Source organism: Strongylocentrotus purpuratus, unplaced genomic scaffold (genome assembly GCF_000002235.5).
Source record: "Strongylocentrotus purpuratus isolate Spur 01 unplaced genomic scaffold, Spur_5.0 spur5_scaffold_10, whole genome shotgun sequence".
Lineage (NCBI taxonomy): Eukaryota > Metazoa > Echinodermata > Echinoidea > Camarodonta > Strongylocentrotidae > Strongylocentrotus > Strongylocentrotus purpuratus.
This window is the reverse complement of record NW_022145595.1, coordinates 11,929,482-11,950,290: the sequence shown is the minus strand read 5'-3', so window position 1 is coordinate 11,950,290 and position 20,809 is coordinate 11,929,482. Positions and strand designations below refer to the sequence as shown.

Below are 20,809 nucleotides of genomic sequence, written 5' to 3'. Positions count from 1 at the left end.
AAAATCATTGTTTTTCAATCACAATTGGCAATTTTCATCTCGGACAATATTCTTGTCCATGTATATTGTTTCAGAGACTTTATTACATGTTATTTTAATAATGTAGTTATACAAAAAAATAATTATTGTTGCCAATTTGAAGAACAATGTGCGATCAAGTCGTCCCTGAAAATAAATCCAGTCCTGAAAGTTTTAAGACATACAATTTTTTTAAACTTTAAAACTTCCCCTTAAGAGCACCATGGTAATTCATAGATGTCACTGCTGTTTTATGATCTTTCTTTATCGTTTTAGAAGTTTAAATACCCTATATAATGACAGTGAAGCAATGCCATAAACATATTTCAGGCTAAATTAAGACAGTAGGGGGTATAAATGTCTGTCATATTTGGTTATCGGTAGATATTTTTATCATAAATTATAGGGTCCATGGTCTGATTCTTGTGATGTATTATTACACACATGTGCAACGTCTAGACAAACAAGTTTGATAAGAACAGACTAGACAGCATGCATGATTTGAATGCAGTGTCAAGGTAACAAAATGAAGACTTGTGTCTCGCAATACACTTGTCACGTCTATATTATATCATGTCATATTTACTTGACATTTTGATGTGTTTGCTAGTGTTTATAAAAGACAATAAACAATCCTTCAAATTGTCCTTCTAACATAGAAAATACAACCAAAAAAAAAGAAGGAAAAATGCATGACAATGATTGCTATTTTAATGAATAGAGATAATCCTTTCCTAACAGATATCCCTATTAAAGGTAAAGACCAGTATTGGAAACGCCCCAATTTCAAAAAATGAAATGGAAGCTCTCATTACCAATCATGTGAAAGAATATGTTTTGACTAATACATGATGATAAAAAATTTGCCGTGAAACCGCCTACTAATTCATATATTTGGTAAATTTGTTTCTCTCATGGTCTGTGAGAGATATAGGGTAGTCCCATATACATCTTTCTGTGTATAGTGCTTGTAACTTTACGAAGAATGGGCCAAATTTCTTATCATTTTGATGATTCCAGAACCTTGCAGATGCTAGATGCTAGATGATTAACCTTTTCAGATCGATTCCACAACGTTTCTTTCACAATGCAATCGCATGACCATAACTGGTCTTTACCTTTAATATTGCCACAAAAGTAGGTTGTGCACAAATTGGCAAAAAGTTAAAAATATCTAAGATACTTACTCTCTATCAAGTGCCAGGCATACAACACCGTTGGAGTCCGCTGCTATTACTGTTGCTTCTCGGATTATTTCATCCCTAAATTAAGAGTGAAAATGAAGTGAAAATGAAGTAAAAGGAGAGTAAAAAAAGCAAACAAGTAGAAACTCGTCAGTATGTATTGAGTACAAAGAAGTTTATGATTAAATATCACCTAATGAGTAATTTAATTTTGCCTGGCTAGCCATTTGATGAATAAACTGGCACCAAATTACAATAGCATCAAATTACCATAAATAATAGGTTGCTGTCATTTATCTAGAGCTCATGTAACGTTAATTAAAGTAATTTCTGATTGAAAACAACAATGTACTATAGATTGGGACGAGTAAGTCAGAGTGATATATCAGACTGCAATATGTCAGTTAATTAAACAAGCTGCAATCACCATTAAGTTAATTATCACTGTAATTATGGTGTGTAAAGGGAACAAACGATACTGTGTAACTATGGTAAACATAGAACTAGTGATGTGTATTAACCGGGAAAGGAATGTACCTACTGCAATCATTTTTACAGTTTAGTAACCAAGAACGGGTTGCACAGATGAAGACCTGGCCCTTGTTAATGAAACGGCCATTGCAGCAATCGGGCGATGGAAGAACTTAATTTAATTTACTTTAATTTTAATTAAGGAACTTTCTTGATCTAAGGAGACACGAACGAACGAACCAAGAATAGTATAGACCCATGTTATTTTTGATAACATCTAAAACAGTAACAACAACAGTTACTATTATTATACTTCTCCTCCCCTACTACTACTACTACTACTACTACTACTACCTACTACTTATAATAATGCTCCTACTACTGCTACTACTTCTATTAATACTACTACTACTACTACTACTACTACTACTACTACTACTCCTACTGCTACTCCTATTCCTATTCCAACTCCTACTATTACTACTACTTCTACTTCTACTACTACTACTGAAGGAGGCTTGATAAGTCTTTAGTTTACCCTTCTAATGCTGGCTGTCCAAAGAAGTCTCCTTTTTCTAGTATCTTGGTGTTCTTTATTTGACCGGACATCGTCTTCTGCATGACTTGACACTGTAGCAAGAACACGTACAAGAGTTGATTTTAAAGAGAAGGTTGAGTTCTGGGAAAGGTGAAAAATAATTTGGGCGCTTTTTCATTCTTTTTATGTCAGTGGGGAAGAGTATAATAGAAATAAAATCCACTGAAAAGGACGGCTCTTCAAATGCCCTCATATCTGAAATATGGCAACAGTAAAGGTTGTGGATCGTAATTTCATGCCACATTTTTGTGTAGTCCCATATACACATTTCTGTGTACAATGCATGGGACTGGGCCAATTTCTTATCATTTTCATGATTCCAAAATGTCACAGTATACACCAATACTTTAATGCTACACGAGCAACCTTTTCCAACTACTTCCACACAATAAAAAAAAAGGAATCGCATGACCAGAACTCAACTTTATCTTTAACATATCATGATGCTATTTCATGTACATGTATTTAGTGAAAGCCAATCAAACGTAGTAAGACAATTTCAATTATACTTAATGTGTTGGAAAATATATATAGACATTCTGTACATCAGATAAGAGGGAGTTTAACACTTTAGTTGCTTTCTTTGCCTCTTTGTATGGTGGCTCGTTTGCCATACATGCATTTTTGCACAGAACATAGGCACCAATTGATGTAAGGGTAGCTTTGTGCAACTGGATTTGCCAAATTACTCATTTCTGATCTTGATTAAATCCATAGCAACCCTTTTGACACTGGTATAGATTAATCTTGAACTGGAAACAGTTAACTATTCTTGAAGCATTTGGTATATCTATCCCATGATACATACAGTGTGGCACAGGGAGATTATGTATGTGGTATATAAAGAGTTAATGAAATTACTAGAAGCTCCTTTTCATTGTTCATGTGGTTGCCAACTACTGCAAAGATCAGCCATAATACTGGAGTGCAGGTTGCAAAGTAAACCTCCTGTGTAATTAATCATCAACTTCTTCAAGGCCTTCGAAGCATTAAAGGGATCGTTTAACAATGTTAAATCTGAGATACACGGTCCTACATGTTACCAGTGTCTGTGATATGGTGTAATATTAAAGCCCTAAAAAAAATCGCGCTTCAAAACGATCAAGAAGTGCCTCAAAAAGGTAAAAATCTTTGAGTGACCGGTTTTACCATACTCGTTTTCCCCAATAGACTGTAGTGTTATGAAAACCGTTCAGCGAACGGTTTTCAAAATTTGTAATTCCAATCATTAATATCTTGATAATCAGACAGGCGATCGGCTTGTAAAAGTTCCTGACTGACCTAAAGGTTTATAATTATCATTGCAGCATGAGCTAAATCAAGGATTATTTCTAAAGGATCTAAGACAAAGTTACCGGATCCCTTTAAGAGTATGATGGATGTTGCAGTTGGAGACCAAATGATCGATGATCTATCTTTCACAGCATTAACGTTTGAAAATGATTGAAAACATCGAACATTGTGATTATTATATTAATCCCGCATATTCTTTTGTGACCTTGGAATTCAATCTTAGGTAGTAAGAATAGAATTCAATCAATGTAATATTGCATCAATCTTCCATATACAATGAATATCATTGTATTACAAGGTGGCAGCCAATGTATATATCTGTTTTGTCCAAAATAGCATTAAAAATTAAATATCTTATTTTTGAATGCCAACCCACCTTTCCTTTACTGATGATGTACATCGTATCTCCTGATGCACCTTGCCTAACAATGTAATCACCTTCATCGAAATAGGTCTGTAAATGAAAACAAGATAGATGGATAGACAGAAGGTATAAAGATAAAACATAAAATGGAAAGAAAAAGAAACAAACATATGTGAAGAATACGAAGATTTTCATTGATTTTCAAGAACCTCCATTGAATTTGCTTGATGTTCAGCAAAAGGAAAGATATGGATTTGACAGAGAATACATAATTTAGTTCAATTTTTTTTGGTTGGCATAAATGTATTGTAAGATACATTATTTTTACACTACAACAGATCAACAGTGATTTCATCGTTTGATAGTTTAAAAAACACAGATATTAATCCGTCAAAGAAAACTAAATTCAGTTTAATTTGGTTTTGTCTGCATAAATTTATTGTATAGTACATCTCTATACAAACAGCAGATCAATGGTGATTTCATGGTTTGATAGTTTTTGAAAATAATAAATCAACTTATTTATCAGAATGCAAATACAAGTAAATCTGTATCAAAGAAATGGTGGTAAACTACAAAGACAGAAAATAAAATGAAGATAAATTCCTTAAGTCAAGGCAAAATTTATTTGATGACTAAGAAATTTCCAATGTTTTCTTTGATTTTTTTTACAGTAACCAATTTCTCACCTCATCTACAACATCTGCTATTTTGTTGAGTGTTTCGTCGGGTAGAAGATGAAAGGTTGGTACCCTGGAAAATATAAGAGAGAAAATAAATATTATATACCCATTAAAGACACATAAATCACACCCGTTACCCGTAAGTATCACCACCTTAATTATCAGCACCAAGATCATCATTGCTACAATCATCATCATCATCATCATCATCATAGCTACCATATTCATCACTACCACTACCACCATCATCATCCCCATATCTTTTACCACGCTACTATCTTCCTCAATGTCACTACCACTAGTATTATCACTGCCATAACCATCACCACCGCCATCATCATCTTCACCATCATCATCACCATCACTATCATTATCATCATCACCATCATTACCACCACCACCACCATCATCACCGTCACCATCATTACCACCATCACTACCACCATCATCATCATCACCACCACCATCATCATCACCGTCATCATCATCATCATCACCACCACCATCATCATCACCATCACCATCATTACCAACATCACTACCACCATCATCATCATCACCACCACCATCACCATTACCGTTACCATAACCATCACCATCATCAAAATCACCATCATCATCATCATCATCATTACCATCATTACCATCATTACCACCATCGTTACCACCATCGTTACCACCACCATCACCACCATAATCACCACACCACCACCACCATCACCACCACCACCATCACCACTATCATCATCATCACCGTCATTACCACCACCATCACCACCACAACCACCATCATCACCATCACCATCATCACCACCACCATCACCACCACCATCACCACCACCATCGCCACCACCATCACCACCACAACCATCATCATCACCATCACCACCATCACCACCACCATCACCACCATCATCACCACCATCACTACCACCGTCCCTCACCTTCGTATCAATTCTACAAAGTCGGCTTGTCTGACCAAACTTGTTTTCATCATAATAGCCTGGAAGCACTGTCTGTCTATAGCCCATAGCTTGGTGTTGGTAACAGCTGAATAAAATAAAATACATTTAAAATGATTTAAATCAAATAAGGCATACAATCAGCATTCCTTAGACAAGTATATCATCTATATCAATATTTTCTTTTTACAACGCACACCAAATAATCCGGGATTTAACCTCAGCGCAATTTGTTTCGAGACAAAGATGAGACATGTTAATTCTAGCAAATGGAATGTGAATTATTGATTTTGAAATCTCTTAAATAAGAGAAATGAAAATAATGTAATACGTTGGAAGGAACTGTCATCTTACATTTGCTGGAGTTTCAGTTATTTTCGGAAAAACACCTTATTCTTGAATAAAGCCTTTTCACTTTTGGCAGAAATTTGGATTTTTGTAAATCAACGCTATCAGCATCCGCTTTTGGTGATGATTTAGAAATAATTACACATTCACTGTACTACAAACTTACTATCTTAAGTATGAAACTGTTCGAAGAATCCTGGGAAGTGATATCTCAGCTAGAGAAAACTACGATAAATCAACAATTTATATATATTGTTTTGATCGCATATTTATAACAAAGTTTCAATATTATACTTTCTACATTTCAGTACGCAGGATAAACATATTGTCATACTAGAAAACATAAATATGCTGTTAATATTACTGAATAGGGATGGTTCAAATATGGGATACATACTGGAAACGGCCCGTTTTGAAGAGAAGCAAAATCTTATTTCCACGGTACTTTAATTCCTTGTATTAGTATGTAATTTTTTGTATTAGTATTGAGGATAGGGCATAGTGTAACTCAAAACTGGCTGAAATAAGAGCGTCTGAGTTCCTCTCATTATTCGAGTAAGCTAACACTAACCCATGACACTCATCTCGTGAAAATTCTAAACTCAAGAGTTGATGCTTTCAAGCATATCCGATGCCAAGGCGAAACGAATATTATTTTGATATATTCCCTCATGCATGTTGGGGTGCTGTGAGAGATTTGAAATTCAAATCGGTTCATTCACCTCTTCATGACATAGCATCCTAAACGACATGACATGTATGGAGGCGACTGTGGGGGCGGGAGGGGATAAAGAAGAGCCCCCTTTAAAGTTTTTTGGGAGTAAAGAGAGTTGAACTGAGGCATTATGGGAGGCGGGTGGGATGGGGGGGGGGGGGGGGGGTAAAGACGAGCCCCTTCCAATAATTCGTCGCTGTTTTCACGAAGTGACGGTAGTGAAAAAAAATTGCATTCACTTTGCGTTACGATTTTCCTCACTACCGTCACTTCGTGAAAACAAGGACGAATTGGGGATTAGAAAGAGTTGGACTGAGGCATTACTGGCTGGAATGCTCCCCAGGGAGTGGAAAATGTGCACACATTGTGTGCGGGTAAGCCTGAATCCGATGACCGGGGTAATAATATATCTGTAAAGCGCTTAGGTACATCGTTGGATCGGTGTATTGAGCGCTATATAAAAAACCGGATTATTATTATTATTATTATTATTATTACAGGGGGTGGGAGGGGTAAAGGCGAGTTCCCTTCAATTTATTTGGGGAGAAGATTGAGGCATTATGGGAGGCGGCGGGTTGGGAGGGGTAACGGCTAGCCCCCTTCAAATATTTGGGGTGTAGAACGAGACGGACTGAGGCATTAAGGGCGGGGCAGGGTGGGCGGGAAATGGTTGATTAACACTTTCAACATGCTGAATCCAACCCTATAATTATTGAATCTAGCATGTTAAAAGTGTTAATCTGAAATTTAAAAAAGTGACCACTCCTCACCCCGTTTGAAATGTATTTTAAATTTTTAGTTTTTAGAGTGTACCCTGTTATTTTTTCTTTCATATTTTACTCTCTTTAGAATTCATGATTTTCGTTGTCCCCTTTTAATGAAAGAGGGCCACGTCCCCGAAGATATGCCAAAGCAGCTCCCCGATGAACTCCCTTAAACACTCGAGTCGCATCGAATGCACATATTTAGTTCCCCCGAGTCGCTCGGTTCACTTCGCCTCCAGATAAATCCATTCATATTCAACATGATTGAAAACAGCATGTGTAAAACATCAAAATGAACAACGGTTTAACAAAGAGACAGGGCGGAAAGAGAGTAAGGACCGAAAGGTTATAAGGACGAGGTAGATAAATAAATAAAGAGATAGAAAGGGTGGGAGAGAGAGAGAGAGAGAGTGAGAGAGAGAGAAAAAAAAATAAAGAGAGGGAGGGAGGAGAAGGTGGGAGTGGGAGAGAGAGATATATATATATATATAGAGAGAGAGAGAGAGAGAGAGAGAGGGAGAGAGAGAGAGAGGAAAAAAGAGAGAGAGATAGAGATAGAGATAGAGAGAGATAGAGAAAAAAAAAGAGAGAGAGAGAGAGAGAGAGAGAGAGAGAGAATATAAGGGGAGCTTCCTTACATTTTAAGACATGTAACCCGCACATGTTAAATTGCGTCAGGATTAGTATTTTCCTTAAATCTTTCATGATGGTATGTCTTACATACGCCTCTGTTGATAAGCTACCCTACAGGGTATTTTGTTATGCATTCGTGAATTTTATTTTGGCTCGGTCGAACGTTTTGAAACTGCCGTTCTATAAACGACCCTACTGGGAGTCACGTTTTCAATGTAAGGGTGGTGCCATACATGTATATGCACAAAAATCTGCCGAAAATATACCAAATTGATATATCGAAAAACTGAGTAAATCAACAAAAGTAAATGAAAATGCACACTAACTAACTCCTTAACGCATGAAACTTTTTTTTCTTCAAATAATTATTACAAAAAGTGAGTTATTATGATCATGCTCAGAGAATCCATATATTTGACAAATATTAGTCATGTATTGTCAAATTTACATGTTTTATTTGTTTATCTTATTACTTAATATAAAATTAATATGCAATATGAAAAGGATATAAAACTCTAACCTAAAAGTCGCTCAATATCAACATCAGTTTTGCAGAATACTACCCCAATGTATCGGCAATGAAAAAAAAACCCTACAAGTTATAATCAATTCGATTCGATATTCATAGTATCCTCGTCAAACTGAATCTGAAGATGCAACTATTGTCGGTATTTATCAACGAATGTGTTTTTTGAAGGATACGTATAATTGGTCAGGTTATCAGAAAGACACATGCTGCCTTTTGTAACTAACGTTGTGAGACAGTAAAGTACACTTCAACTTAGTTTTCGTCTGCTTGTCTTACGTATTCAGGAGCTTTTTGACACTAAAGCCTTTTCATGCAAACTCACGCATTTCAACGTTATTAGGAATACCAATCTGACAACCGCCACAATTATTTGCGCATAATTATACAAGACATCTCGCTACTTGTACCGCAGTATCACATACATATCTTGCTTTCTACATCAAACGTACTTAATATATCATGAATCGTATGTATAAATGACATAATGAATAAAAGAATCTTTCAAGGGGGTTTCTCACTGAGCTGCGAATGCTTGCGAACATTGCGAATTTGGGGTTTCGGGTTTGTAAAAGGTTGCAAGAAAGTTCGGAAAACAGTTTTCATTGTCTTAACAGCTTTTATTGCCGCAAAGAGATTTTGAACATGTTCAAAACTTCTTTACGAATTTATTTTTTCGCAAACAGTTGAAAGCTTTTGCAAAACAAGAGAGAGAGAGAGAGAACGTAGGAAATACATGATAAACGAACCAAAATACAGAAAAAGAAAAGAGAAAGGTAGAGGGAGGGAAAGAGAAAGGGTAAAAAAAATACAGAGAGAGAAAGAGAAAGAGAAAGAGAAAGAGAAAGAGAAAGAGAAAGAGAAAGAGAGAGAGAGAGAGAGAGAGAGAGAGAGAGAAAAGAGAGAGAGAGAAGGGGGAGGTGACCGAGATGGGTGTTAGATTTTGATAGCTTACACAATTTCTCAATTTTTTGAAAAAGGAGTCTACACGATTTTTATTCAAATAAAAAGACATTGTAACCTAATTTCATCGAAGCTTCGTAACTTATCAGACTATCAATGAATCCCCACTATATTCCTCCTACGAATAAAAGAAGGAGGAATATTATAAAAATTAAAGCATTATAGAGAACAGAAACCATTTATATCCATGGAAACATCCCTGGAAATAACTTCAATAATGGACATCAAACAAAATAATAGCAACAAGATCTGGCATGAACTTTGAAATCAATGTGGGAAATCTGGAGTGCGATTTTTTAAATGTTGACCCGCGAATAACCCTTAGGCCGATCTAATTCGATATCTTCCCGGCCCGTCTCTACACCTTTCTTTCATCTTGTCGAATGTAAAACAGACGAAAGATCAATGCAAGCTTTAATAAGAACACCAAGCTATAACACCTATAGGCAACACGTGGTAACGTAAGATGGCTCGGAAAACCCTCCAAAAATGTGTCAAATTTGTTTTGGGGCGATGACTTGGGAGCAACAGCAGGCAATGCACTCCACGATCGAATTTCAGCGGTAGGCAAGAATAACATGTTTTTATCATTTTTATTTATAAAACAATACCTCTTTTCATTTGAGGGTGCAAGATTGTATAGCATTTCTCAATGGAGCTTAGCAGAGATAACCCTACATGCGTATTCCTTCTGGTCATAATGATTATTTTTAATGAAATTATAGATTCGTCGGGTCCCTAACGTTTGTTTCAGGAAAACTAGAATTCGTGCTTTCCATTTATATGAGGTTGCAGAAAGCCATGAGAGAATCGAGGAATTTCGAGGAATTCCGAGGGTCGAAGGCCGAAGAGGCAACGGAAATCCTATAATATGCATTAATATGTGCTGACATAGGGCGGCAAACTTGAAAGGGACCGAGGCGCTAAGTAGAAAATAACATGTATATAGAGAGGCATAAACTAATGTAAGTGTGATTTTAAATTAAGGATTATAGAGAACTATGGACGAAAGAGAACAGAATGAATAGAGACAATGAGAAAGAACAAACAGAGGAGAGAGAGAGGAAGAGAGAAAAGAAGAGAAAGACATAGAGAAAGAGAAAGAGAGAGAAAGAGAAAGATAAACGGAGAGAAACAGAGATAAATAGAGAAGCACAGAGAAATGTAGAGCGAGAAAGATCGAAAATTATATGATTAAATATACAAGAAGAGAGAGATAGAGAGAGAGAGAGAGAGAGAGAGTGACATAAATAAACGTACTAAGATATTTTTTCCTTGATGACAATTGCATATTGTATTTTATGCTCCTTAGTACCTAAAACTACAACATCTGGACCAAAACATGCGCGTTACTGACTCCACTGATGTTCGCTCTAACGTCATCATCATTTGAACAGCAGTTTCTATGCTTATTACACTACACAAATATTCATTATAAAAAAGAAAATAAATATAACGCTACCGGTCATATATAATCGATATACTCGTGGATGGATTTATGATTTTGTTGAAATAGGAGGGGCGACACAAAGACTCTGATAAGCAGATAGCAAATAAATTAATGAAAATCACACAGTCACAATCAATTATGAATAGAGGTGAAACAAAATATTTCCAACTTTATGGGCAACAACGCAAAAGCAATATTCCAGACTCTGTTCTAACGGAGGGGGTGGGGTGGGGGAGGGGGGGGGGGTTGGCTCTCCAAATTCTCCACTAGATATACCAACCTTTGACTGTAGCTGTCCTGGTGCAGTTGTAAAGAATAGCCAGTTCTCCAAACACCTTGCCAGGACCCATGGTCGTTAGAAATTTGCCTTCTTTTGTCACCTCAACCTTGCCCTCTGTGAAAAAGAAGAAGAGAGAGAAAAACGGAGAACAATAAGCACATGTTTAAAAAAAAGCATTCAGAACAATAATTGGTATTGAATTGAATTACAATGTTATTCATTAAAAAAAAACACGTAGCAGCCCATGGGCTGAATTGCATGCCTTGGAGTTTACAAAGTAAAATCACAAAAACAAAATACATATATGTACAGGTCATCAAACTTTCTTGAAAAAATATATTAAAAAAACACGATCACCACTACTATCAAAAATTAACTCATGGCCAATTTCAATACCCAATTGTATGTCCCATAGAATTATGTATGGATTATGTAATATGTCATTGTAAGGTTGGCACATTTCGATAGGTGATGTACAAAGCCATTGAAATTTCTCTAGGTTGTTTTTTCCGAAAGTCGTTGCAATTGTGTTAAAAGAATTGTGTAAGAATGCAGAGAGAGAGAGAGAGAGAGAGGGAGAGAGAGAGATGGGTTTGGTTGAATACAAACAAAGGCGTTGGTTAAAAAATCGTTGATGTATTCAGCTAATATCTTTGAATTTTGTGCTAATTATATTCTTTTCTTCTAATATAAAACGATCTGCCACGATTCCAAGTTGCATGCAATAACAGCTCTGGTTTGTGAAACCAATTAGAGCCGTGTTGTGTGCATCCCTCTCGGTATACTGGTATCGTAGTTTGGGCGGGTAGCCTTCCGCGCCTGCTCTGTTTTACATCAATCACTGTCCGTCACATTCAGTTTATCATGGCGTAATTCAATATTGTGCTGATTCTAATGTCAATGACGCTCGGTAAATCTGTCATTCCGGAGCCATCCTCTTGTCTAAACATAGAAGCATCACTTATCTCAAGGGCCGCTCTCACAAGTTTACAGACCACACACTCTCTTATGGAAACAAAGAATGCCATGATGGTAAACGGCAGTTAAGTAGACTGTAAACATAAACTTAGACGAAGAAGATAGTTGACAGAAGACATCCCCATTTCCATTGGAGAAATAACCGTTTCAAGAGATCCCTTAAAGTGGCTCGGTAACACTGCCACAGATTCTGAAACAAAATCCTGGATTTTGCTCATGCTGCAATCATAGTTATAAACCTTTAGGTCAGTCAGGCATCCCATGAAATTAACAAGCCGATCGCCTGTCTGATTACCAAGATATTTATGATTGGAAATCGAAATTTCATTTTTCGTTATCCTAACGTTTTTTTTATAACACTACAGTCTATTGGGGGAAATGAGTATGGTAAAACCGGTCACTCCAAGTTTTTTTAAATTTTTCTAGGGCTTTAATATTACACCATATTACATACAATGGTATCACGTAGGGCCTTGCATCTTAGATTTAACATTTAACATATAATATGATTTACCTATTCATGAGTTGTATGTATCTCTCAACATCGCGTTATCTTGGAAGCACTTTTGGTTTTTAGCGCTCCTAAGTAAGTGATATTTATGCTTATTATCAGAAGGAGCCCCGCCCAAATGCTTGTACACATTTTCTTTAGGGAGCATGTATGATTCACCGATGGAAGAATACGAACGATAGAATCATAGTGAAGTATACACTTTATCGTTTGTGAAATATACAAACTGAAAGCTGAACGCAAATTATAGTATGCCTAATACAATGAACAACAAGTGAATAATACATTTAATGTTCGTTGATAAAAGTTGTGGTTTGGTTTGGTTTATTTCTTTCTGTGTCAATACAAGCGCACGCAATGTCATAATATTGTTTCAACTACCCCGCATTGATTTAATAATTACTAAAATGGAAAACAAGCATTAATCAAAAGAAACAAAGGAGTTAAAAGAAAACAAAATGGAAGAGGAGGGAGAAAATATTTGCTGACAAATTTCGTACTGATGCAGTAATGGAGATCGTCATACGGGAGGATCAATATCTGATGAGTTAAGATTAGCTCTAATAGGACTGATTATATTTACTTAGATCTTGGACTAAAATCTTTATCGCTCTACGGATTTATAACAGATCATTCTCCTATCAACTCAGGATAAAGAATCTGAAGAAGTGGGTGCGGGAAATAGACATGGATTACGGGGAGACGTGATTCTCTCATTAACTTTTTATACGCCACACAAATATCCCAGTGCAAAATCCCTGCGCGACATTGTATTTATCATGGTAAAGATATACCAAAGACTTCAGTATTTTGGAACTGTTTCCAGGCCAAGGCTTATCTATACCGGTATTAAAAAGGGTTGTCATGGAGCTAATCAAGGTAGGAAATGGGAAATTTTACTAATCCATTGTTATTTCACAAAGCAATCCTTCATTCAGTTGGTGCCTATGATCTTGTACCAAATTGCAGATGTGGCAAACGAGCAACCGTAAAGAAAGGTGAAGAAAGCATCTGAAGTGTTAAACAACTGACGTGGCCACAGTCATTGTGCTCATCAAAAAGCTGTGCTGGGCCCCGTTGCACAAAACGTACCATTGATGGTAATTTTACCATCAATAGCGTCTACCATGGAAACCTTGATTTTGATAGGCTGTTGAGCCCTGTTAACATTGTAGTTGTCATTGATGGCAAAGTTACCACCAATGGTAACTTTATGCAACCGTCCCCAGGATATGTAATTGCTTCACTGAAATAAGATGTACATAAAATCTCTGAGAAAATGTGAAGAATCAGATAAATATCGACTTTTACGTTTGGAAAGTCGATATACTTGAAAATTGCAATCTCACAGTAGAAACTTGATTTTGTCGCGGTGATGTCATTTAAGATAATTTTCACCGACTTTCTGTCTTACCTAAGTATTTTATTCTTCCGTCGCAATGCAGCCCCCGATGTCGAGCCTCTTACTATTTATGAATACGTCATTGTTTAAATTCAATTTACTTCGACTGAACTCAATTCAGTTCAATGTCGATGACCATGGCTTTTCCCCAACATAAGTTTATTTTCAGAAAATGAAATTATATAAATGGAGATAACTATTCTGAAACCTGAAATATCACACACGCTTTGGAAATGTAATAATCAACTTGGCACGTGCCTCGTTCTCGCGGTCGTTCGATTAATCGCACCTCACTCAGGGTCATTTATGATTAGAAGTGTATTTACATTGCACAAACACACTTCAATTATCTTAACCTAGCCGTAGAGAAACACCCTTAGAACAAAGAGACAATATGAAAGTAAATTTAAAGGATAAGAGAAGGCAAAAATAGGTGATTTTTCTTTCTTTCTGGAATCAACTAATATTAGCAATGTCACTCCGGTGTTGGTTCAGAGTCAATCAGGGTCATTCATGATTAGAAGAGTATTTACATTTCACAAACACACTTCAATTATCTTAACCTAGCCGTAGAGAAACACCCTTAGAACAAAGAGAAAATATGAAAGTAAATATACAGGGCAGGAGAAGGCAAAAATAGGTGATTTTTTCTTTCTTTCTGGAATCAACGAATATTAGCCATGTCACTTCGGTGTTGGTTCAGAAGATAATAGTAAACAGTAGGAAGTGCTTGACGTGTTGGCAAGGTCAGCTATCGGGCAAAGTTGTGACAAGCTCATCGAATATGACAGCAGAGTTTACCTTCCATGTTGGCAAGATTACCTATCGGGTAAAGCTGTGACAAGCTCATCTCACTGAATGTGACAGCAGAGATTACCTTCCATGATAAAATATAATCCAACAATCAGAAATGTTGTTAGCGTCAAAGTGTCTTGATACTACAGATCTTGACAAGTGAGATCTACAGTAGATGGTAACATATTATGGATGACGTAGTATGATTTAGAACAGGGGCGGACCCTGGATTTTAAGAGTGGGGGGGGGGGGGGGAGATTTCCATTAAAATACTCACACTTACAGGGTACTTTTTGGAGTTACATTTAATATAAGGTGTGTCAATTAGGTTCGAAAGAAAGAAAAATTACAATAAAAGGATTTTTTCGTGGGTTTTGCATATGCCTATTTCATGTATCTAATTAGATAAGGTTTGTCGATTGGGTTTGAAAAATGGAGTTTGACAGAAAAAAATAATCACGATGAACGGAAAGATTTTTGTATTGCATATAAAAGGTTTGTCAAATGGGTTTGAAAGATGGAGGCACGCGGTGCGGTTGTGCCCCTCTGACACAGATTTAGAAAATAGAATAGAATTTAGCTTTAAAAAATGGAAACAAAGAATGAAAACCCCAGTAATAATGTCGAGTGATTCGCCACGTCCAACCTAGTTTATGGACTATTTTTGTTTTACGTAAGAGACACTACAAAGAGAAGCACACGAAGTGAATGACGTACACTTATAACCTCTCGTAAAATTCATCGAATATTGCTCAAAGCCAGAACTTCCGCACCACGTCACAAAGAGCCTAGAAACACAGCGTACCCTAAACCAACTCTGCTTCAAACTGATACACATCGGTATACCTAGAGCAATCTCAACAACTCTGCAAATAAAATCATAGCACCTATCTTCGTGCACCCACAGCACGAAAAATCAATAAGACGGGAATAAACATTGAGATTTTTTACTTGCCTAGCGAATCTTGAACGCAATATTTAAAAACAAATCACAAGAAAAGAGAAAGTTGAGAGCATCTGAAGAGGGCAAACACATGACAAAGTGGAAGGAATTACTGTGAGCAAAGAAAGGAAGAAGCTGAATAGACAAACATTTGATGACAACGGGTGTGAATGTAATAATGCTGATACAATATAACCACAGGGTGAGCTGTAATGATAACGTTTGTTTTTAATATGCGGAAAGGTTAGCAACATTTTGCCATGAGTTTCTTCTTTTGTTTGGTGTTTAATCATGATTTCTGCTTGATAATGTATATATTCTAAGGTTATACACTAAAAAAGAAAAAAAATAGAGTTTGGAAAGAAAGAAAAAAAAAATACTATGATTTGGCGAAGAGTCTGCTTGGCGTAAGTTATCGGTAAATACCGGTGTTTATATATACCTAACCGCGGTATGTACCGGACAACCCTGTATAATGTGAATGTTTTACACCATAAATCTTTGATATTCCCACTGATAATGTTAAAGGGATTTGGTATCTTTGCCTCGACTCTAAAAGAATCCTGGATTTAGCTCATGCTGTAATTATAATTATAAACCTATAGGTCAGTCAGGAATCCCATGAGTTTTACAAGCCGATCGCCTGTCTGATTATCACGATATTTATGATTGAAATTAGAAATGTCAAAAACCGTTTTCCCAACTTTTTTTTATATAACACTACAGTCTATTGGGGATAATGAGTATGGTAAAACCAGTCATTCAAATTTTAAAGCGCAATTTTTAAAGGGCTTCAATATTACACCATATCACAGACACTGATAACTCGTAGATCCATGAATATTTGATTTTTTTGTGTAAAACTGGGAACATTGTTAAACGATTCCTTTAGCGCGATAGGAGAGCATTGTCCCTGAGGCATAACGCCAATTTATGGGTTATCAGGACACAATCAGGGTGAGATTAGCGCTGATGGGACAGGGACTACCACTGATCAGAGCAAAATGGAAGGAAAGTGAAAACATATCTGTTACCAAAAGGTCACTCTACAATAAAGGAGTTTTCCACCATCGCATGAGTGAGAACTCTCTTGGGGCATCCACGTTTTCATCTTAATGTATTCCAGAGTTTCATCCACTGAAAGACATCAAATCACGTTCTAAGACCTACCTCTGGTGAGCTAATGGTTTAGAAGTGAAAGATGCGTGAGGAAAGGAAATTATCTTGGACTACTTTGCCGGCACCATTATACGGAGGGGTATCCAGTATCAAAGCACTTGATTCTAAGGATTTAACATCCATATCTCACTCAGCTGGATCGGATAGTAATAGTATAACGCTTTAAAGAGATTGTTGAGTTCTGGGGAGAGGTGAACAAAAAGATGTGAGCGTTATCACTGTTATTATGCAAGTGTGAAAGAACATCAGAGAAAAAATGATCCCTAAAAAGCATGGCTCTCCAAATGCCTTTATATTCTAAGTAAGACAAGTAACAGCTTAAAAATGAGGCCCGATTTTTATGCCACATGTTTGTGTAGTTCCATATACATCTTTCTGTGTACAGTGCTTGTAACTTTATCAAGATTTGGCCTAATTTCTTACTATTTTGATGACTCCAGAACCTTTCAGTACACACCAATACTTATATGCTTGATGATCAACTTTTTCTGATCGATTCATCACCCTTTCTTTCACAATGCAATCGCATGACCGGAACTCAACTTTATCTTTATCTTTAAAGGCATATATATCTCGATAGATAGGCCCTTCAGAAACGCGCCAGGCGAATGGCTGGGGAAAGGCATAATGTTATCTGTGTAACGGATTTTAGAACACCCATTCCCTTGACTACCACCATGAGACTACTACCCCGAAAAAAATATCCCAGAAAATAATTACCACGAACAGTTACATCCGGACCTGGACCTTATACACCTCGCAAAACTGACCCTATAAAAGTAATCCGTACCGCGACGCCCGTGTTTCATGACCCCAATAGTTGGATAATTCTTAAACGTGTTAAGTTTTATTAAAGGCGTCACTATTATAGTCTATTATAGAGTAATTGTGTCGGGGGTAGTTATTCAAGGAAGGAGGGGGGGGGGGGCAATTATATCATGAGGTAGTTGTCCTGATTTTACAAGTCTCCATCCATTGCCTTTGTTTATAATTCTTGTGTCTCAGATTTGTTTAAGGAGGCGGAGTTCAATTATTTGGGGCCAACAGAAGACTACATAAATCATCTGCATGTTTGCATTATAATTATCCATGTCACCGATACACATATCACAACATAATGTTTTCATTTTCTTTTGATTGAAGCCTACCAACATGTCAATAACATAGGCCCTTATCTTAAATTTGCAGGAGAATGATGGTAAGAAATACAAACATTGCTTTATAATTTAAATCTGACAACAGTTACACAGACTCAGTGTCTACCTTTATAAATCTCGCGTGGGTTTCTCTCCACCACATGCACTCAAATAAATCCCCATCACTTCTATCTCTTTCCCGTTTTTCAGCATATTAAAACACAACATCCGATTATTTTGACATATACCGGCTAGAACCAAGCAGACAAGGCGAAACGAGGCGATCGAATTAAACATGTTGAACTGCTACATAATAAATACTGGTTTAAACAGATGACTTGAATTCGCGACTCATCTATTCCAATCTCTTCAATGTGCTATGAAGCAAAACAGGATGCCCAAGAAGATAAATGGCAGCAGAAGACGGACTATTAGTCAACCAATTCTAACATGACAAATGGGACAGACCACTCGACAGCGTTTAAGGGCTGTAGAGCAACGGCAAGAGTCATAACTGAATAGGGATCCTGGTCGTATTTTGAAATCTACTGTGTACGGAAGCTTAAAAGTGCCGACGAGATGACGAGAGAAGTTAGGACAAGTAGACGAGGAGACGAATTGTCGGAACTTGAAATCGATTAACCGACTTAACAACTATATATCTCGTCTCAAACAAGTCGACTTACTTATTTCTAACTCGTTCGGTCGTTCGTGTCTCCTTAGATCAAGATTGATTTAAAGTTCCTAAATTAAGTTCTTCCATCGCCCGATATCTGCGATGGCCGTCTCATTTAGAAGGGCCAGGTCTTCATCTGTGCAACCTGTTCCGCCGCACTGCAAGATGTGGTCCATCGTCTGAGTCTCTCCGCAGTCGCAGAGAGTATCTGAGCAAAGCCCCATCTTGCCATGTTGGCCTTACACCGTTAAAACGACTAAATAAACTACTACCGTCTAACCGTGGACTAGGTCCATAGTCTAACTAATTGCCGAGATAAAACAAGTATTTATCTTGTCCCAAAAAAGTCGGTCTGACAAGTTTCAGCAACGCATTATTATTATTAAAATCATAAACATTATTATCAATATTATCATTATTATATTTAATATAATTACTACTATTATCAATATTAACATCGGACCATATACTACCACATTACGCGTACCTTGATATGCATCAACCTATAAATCATTAAAAAAAAAAAAAAATTCATCGCTAAGGGTTCTAAATACGCAACAGAACTTACTTTCCCCTGCAGTATTCAGCTCCAGACATTGTGTATGATCTTACGGCGGGGACTCATAATTTGTATTCAGTAGCAACTCTTGACGGGGGCCAGTAGGTAAGAAAGTGCCGAACGTTTTCAAAATCTAAACATGCAATAATGATTTTGAAAAAAAAAGATGTTTTCAACCGTTGATAATCGAGAATGAGTATCACGTCCCGTTCCCAGTTTTTTCATAAAGACCCTATCAGAAGTGAAAAATGAAATAGATGAATTATATATCAACAGAAAGCTTATAAGCCATAGATTACAATAATATCAATTATGTGCCATTTTAGTGCCTGTCAGAGGAGTATCAGCTCTCAGAAAAATCTAAATCTAAAGCTTTGAAAATCGGAAATTGTCGGCTTAAAAACGTGCATCGCCTTGATGACATCATCTCATGTGGAGTACGCATATTCACAATGACTTTGCATTAATTAAGCACGGCCCATCGCCTCAGCTATATAGGTGAACCGATCGGGTCCACATGTTATGTCGTCACTGGAACTTGACCCCTGCAAATCTGACCCTTGTTGACCCGTAATATGGAGGGGTGCGGAAAATGAGGTTTTAATTTGCTTTTCTGCAATGATGAAAGGGTAAATACTTTTTATTCCTTTATATTTGTATTTTACATTCATTCAGTTTTCCATTTATATCAAGTTGTATTGTGATTGGATATGATCTTTAAATAAACAGTTTATCCAAATTCAAATAAAGCAATACAAAGTATAACAAATGAATAAAGAAACTACACGAAAAAAACATAATGCCACCCTAGAGAAAGAGGTTTTCCAACTTATCGATATTCCTCTTGTGTGATCAAATAAACGCATTGTGGAATAATTCATCAAACGTTTTGTCGGCAAATATACGACGTTGTCCCCGGAATATTTTCTCAAATCACATTTCTGAGGAATTTTAGGAATGTAGGCAGTGCTTTTTCATCCTGAAATACAATTCATGTTTTGAGGTGTTGATCACGTAACGTTGAAAAGAAAGTGAGATCGTAGTGAGATCATCAAAAATGAATACATAACATACACATTGAGTTGTTTTAAAAATTCCGTGTGTGCGATACTTTTGATTAAAATGGTGAAACATTCCAGCCATGAAGAAAACGGGACGAATTACGAATTTAAGACGGAAAGACGCTGCGTATTATGTTCACACTGATATACAAGAACGATCGAAGTTTACTTACAACGTAAATGTTAAAAGAAAAGGAATGTAAAGGAAAAAATATTTCCGATGATATAATTTTTTATCTGACGGTGACCCCTTTCAATGTTTCGACTTTGTTTGTATAATGAACATGGAGTTACAAGACGTATCCCTTTGTTCAAAC

The 20,809-nt window shown here is 36.7% G+C and overlaps 1 protein-coding gene across 1 annotated transcript in view; it reads right to left on the bottom strand.

Annotated features, from left to right (window-relative positions):
* The window catches only part of LOC589462 (cGMP-dependent protein kinase 1), a 49,489-nt gene that overhangs the window by 15,955 nt on the left and 12,725 nt on the right, over nt 1-20,809 (bottom strand). Inside the window, exons 3-8 of the mRNA XM_030979507.1 lie at nt 11,253-11,366; nt 5,556-5,661; nt 4,618-4,681; nt 3,941-4,018; nt 2,212-2,303; nt 1,206-1,280 (exon numbers count right to left, since the gene is read on the bottom strand). Coding sequence (XP_030835367.1) covers nt 1,206-1,280; nt 2,212-2,303; nt 3,941-4,018; nt 4,618-4,681; nt 5,556-5,661; nt 11,253-11,366 — 529 coding nt within the window. The remainder of the gene's footprint in view (nt 1-1,205; nt 1,281-2,211; nt 2,304-3,940; nt 4,019-4,617; nt 4,682-5,555; nt 5,662-11,252; nt 11,367-20,809) is intronic.